At 46.5% G+C, this 3968-nt stretch overlaps 1 protein-coding gene across 1 annotated transcript in view; it reads left to right on the forward strand.

Annotated features, from left to right (window-relative positions):
* LOC109920795 (forkhead box protein P2-like) overlaps positions 1–3968 on the forward strand; it is a 53920-nt gene that overhangs the window by 40692 nt on the left and 9260 nt on the right. Inside the window, exons 6-7 of the mRNA XM_048611799.1 lie at positions 947–1068; positions 2205–2274. Of these exons, the coding sequence (XP_048467756.1) occupies positions 947–1068; positions 2205–2274 (192 nt within the window). The remainder of the gene's footprint in view (positions 1–946; positions 1069–2204; positions 2275–3968) is intronic.

Consider the following 3968-nt stretch of genomic DNA (forward strand, 5'->3'; position numbering starts at 1 on the left):
CTGAGGGAGCGCCGCACTGTCGGAGGGTCAGTGCTGAGGGAGCGCCACACTGTCGGAGGGTCAAAGAACAAAGAACAAAGAAAATTACAGCACAGGAAGAGGCCCTTCGGCCCTCCAAGCCTGCACCGATCCAGATCCTCTATCTAAACCTGTCACCTATTTTCCAAGGACCTGTATCCCTCTGCTCCCTGCCCATTCATGTATGTGTCTCGATACATCTTAAATGACGCTATCGTGCCTGCCTCTACCACCTCCGCTGGCAACGCGTTCCAGGCACCCACCACCCTCTGCATAAAGAACTTTCCACGCATATCTCCCTTAAACTTTTCCCCTCTCACCTTGAAATCCTGACCCCTAGTAATTGAGTCCCCCACTCTGGGAAAAAGCTTCTTGCTATCCACCCTGTCTGTACCTCTCATGATTTTGTAGACCTCAGTAATGTCCCCCCTCAACCTCCATCTTTCTAATGTAAATAATCCTAATCTACTCAACCTTTCTTCATAGCTAGCGCACTCCATACCAGGCAACATCCTGGTGAACCTCCTCTGCACCCCCTCCAAAGCATCCACATCCTTTTGGTAATGTGGCGACCAGAACTGTACGCAGTATTCCAAATGTGGTCAAACCAAAGTCCTATACAACTGTAACATGATCTGCCAACTCAGTACTGAGGGAGTGCTGCACTGTAAAGTTTTTCATTCCGATGCCCTCATACACAGAAATGTGTTGAAAAGCAGGAATGGTTTGAACAGCATGTTGGTACTCCAAAGGAAACAGGGAAAGGCTTGTTTGTTCTGGAAGGTAGGTATGTAATGGGTGAATGTGACTCAACGATCTGATCGGAAAGCACTACTCAGGATTGGGAGCAACATTTCCTGGGAGTAATATTCCTGCCTTTCAGCTTGCATCTCACCTATTTGTCTGTCCTCTCCCTTGTGTGTTACAGAACGCCGTGCGACACAACCTCAGCCTTCACAAGTGTTTTGTACGAGTGGAGAATGTGAAAGGGGCAGTTTGGACAGTGGATGAAGTGGAGTACCAAAAGCGCAGGCCACCAAAGATGACCGGGTGAGATTTGGTTAAAACATCTCTTCCACTATCCTCACTGACACTTTGACATTTGACATTTCAGGAGGCATCTGTTCCATGCCATCAGATGGTATGTCCCAGGACAGCAGCTTGGCTGCTTCCTGATGAGGATTAGATCACAATCAGGTTCGAATAGGTATACACCCATGAACATTACTCAAGATAACAAGAATGCAGACTTTTTACACTGGTACAGAGGGATAGAGGGATGGAGTTTCTGGTTGAGATCATTTTGCCAAAATCACTGGTCAACCCCAACGATCTGATTATAATAAAATAAATACCGTGGATATTGGGAATCGGAATCAAATTGCTGGAAAAACTCAGCAGGTCTGGCAGCATCTGTGGAGAGAGAAAACCAAGTTAAAGTTTCTGGTCTAGTGACCTCCTTCAGAGCCTGACATGGTGATGCTGATGACTTTCTGTGTTTTCTGTACCTGGATTTGAGAACGAGATCAGAAGAACTTGTATTTATGACAACAGTCTTCAGTGGTTCAGCGGGATCGCCAGACCCACTCCCGGAAGGAAATGCCCAGCTTGTATTGCCCGCAGATATCAACACACTGTGGGGAAATTTCCATCACACTGCTGTGGCACTCACTATCCCCACATGCGGCTTGGTCACTGCAGAAATACACCCAGCACAATGGGCTTCATGTAGAGAGCCACGCTCCACAACAGGGTGTATCACAGCTATCTGTGGCTGTTGTCAGGGAAACTGATGCCCATTGACATAAGACAATCTCACTTCCAATAGGAAATGCTGGAGAAGAACAGTTGAAATGCCAACTCACTAGCTCAGTGAGCAGTCAAGACAGATTGTGTCGAGGTATTTCAATAAATACATGAGGGAGTCATGACTTGGGGAGGAGGATCCTGTGACTTGATATGAGGGGGTTCATACAGCATAGGGTTGTATTTGGACTATGAACACTCTGCAAAATGGGATAAAGGTTACAGGAATCCATAATTCTAGGTAGGATTGTTGGCAAGTGAGAATTGAACTTTCCTGATAGATGCAGGGGAATCAACTCCAGGCCAGATCGTTCTCTTCATCAATTCAGTTGTATTGAAGTCATGTATCGTTTTTCTAAATAAAGCACCGTTTCTTTCAGAAGTCCGACTCTAGTGAAGAATGTGATTACAGGACTTGGATATGGAGGAGCACTTAACCCCAGCTATCAGGTGAGGGCCGTTCTCCAGCTCTCCTGGAGATAGTTAGAGTAAATTGCAGATGCTGGATACAACCTGGCACCTTCCCCAATGCACTGAAACAGTTTGTACTGCACACTCTTTAGTCATACATGTGGGACTGTGTGTGTGTGTGTGTGTGTGTGTGTGTGTGTGTTTGTCTGTCTGTCTGTCTGTGTGTGTGTGTGTCTGTCTGTGTGTGCGTGTGTGTATGTCTGTGTGTGTGTGTATGTGTTTGTGTGACTGCGTATGTCTGTGTGTGTGAGAGAGAGAGAGGATGTTTTGTGTGTGCATGTCTGTGTGTGTGTGTATGTGTGTGTCTGTGTGTGTGTGTCTGTGTGTGTGTGTGTGTGTGTGAGAGAGAGAGAGTGGATGTTTTGTGTGTGTGTGTGTGTGTATGTGTGTGAGGGAGAGAGAGAGAGTGGATGTTGTGTGTGTGTGTGTCTGTGTGTGTGCATGTGTATATGTGCGCATGTGCGCACATGTATCTGTGTATGTCCGTGTGTGTATGTGTGTGTGTGTCTGTGTATGTCTGTCTGTGTGTGTATGTGTCTGTGTATGTCCTTGTGTGTGTGTCTGTGTATGTCTGTCTGTGTGTGTGCATGTGTGTGTGTGTGTGTGTGTGCGCGTGTGTGTGTGTGTGTATCTGTGTCATCATTTCAGTAAGTGTGGGACTTTGCCTACAGTGGGCTCACCTTGGGTCATCTGCACAGCCATGTAACCAGAGTCTGCACAGAGAAGGTGAAAAACACTTCTTGGATACAATGAACCAGATGGACAATAATGATGGTGAGGCCATAACTGGAGTATTGTGTGCAATTCTAATCACCACATTACAGGAAAGACGTAATTACTCCAGAGAGAGTGCAGAGGAGATTTACTAGAATGTTGCCGAGGCTGGAGAACTGGGGCAACTTGGAGAGCAACTTGGGGTTGTTTTCCTTGGAACAGACATGATTGAGGTCTACAAAATTGTAAGACGTAGGGACAGAGTAGACAGGAGGAACCTGTTTCCCTTGGCAGAGAGTACAAGGACGAGTGGCCATAGATTCAAGCTCAGTGACAGAAGGATTAGAGGGGATGTGAGGAAAAGCTTGTTTACACAGAGGATGGTGGGTGTTTGGAATTCTCTACCTGAGCTGGTGGTGGAAGCAGAGACCTTAAACTCTTTCAAAAAGCACCTGAACCTGCACCTTAAAATACAGTAAGCTGCAGGGCTATGGGCCATGTGCAGGGAGATGGGATTAGAAAGGGCATCTGGGTGTCTTTGAGTTGGCATTGACAAGAGCGCTGTACCATTCCAGTGGTTTCTATGGTTCAAATAACTGATATCTCTAGCATCAACTTCAGTTTCAGTGAATAAGATCGAGTGACTGGACACACACAGAGACACACAAACTCACACTCAGACACACAGAGTCACACAAACTCACACTCAGACACACAGAGACACACAGACACACAAACTCACACTCAGACACACAGAGACACACAAACTCACACTGAGACATGCAGAGACACACAGACACACAAGCTCACACTCAGACATGCAGAGACACACAGGCATACAAACTCACACTCAGACACGCAGAGACACACAAACTCACACTCAGACACACAGAGACACACAAACTCACAAACTCACACTCAGACACACAGAGACACACAAACACACAAACTCACACTCA

This window comes from Rhincodon typus, chromosome 25, assembly GCF_021869965.1.
Source record: "Rhincodon typus isolate 14 chromosome 25, sRhiTyp1.1, whole genome shotgun sequence".
Taxonomy (NCBI): Eukaryota; Metazoa; Chordata; class Chondrichthyes; order Orectolobiformes; family Rhincodontidae; genus Rhincodon; species Rhincodon typus.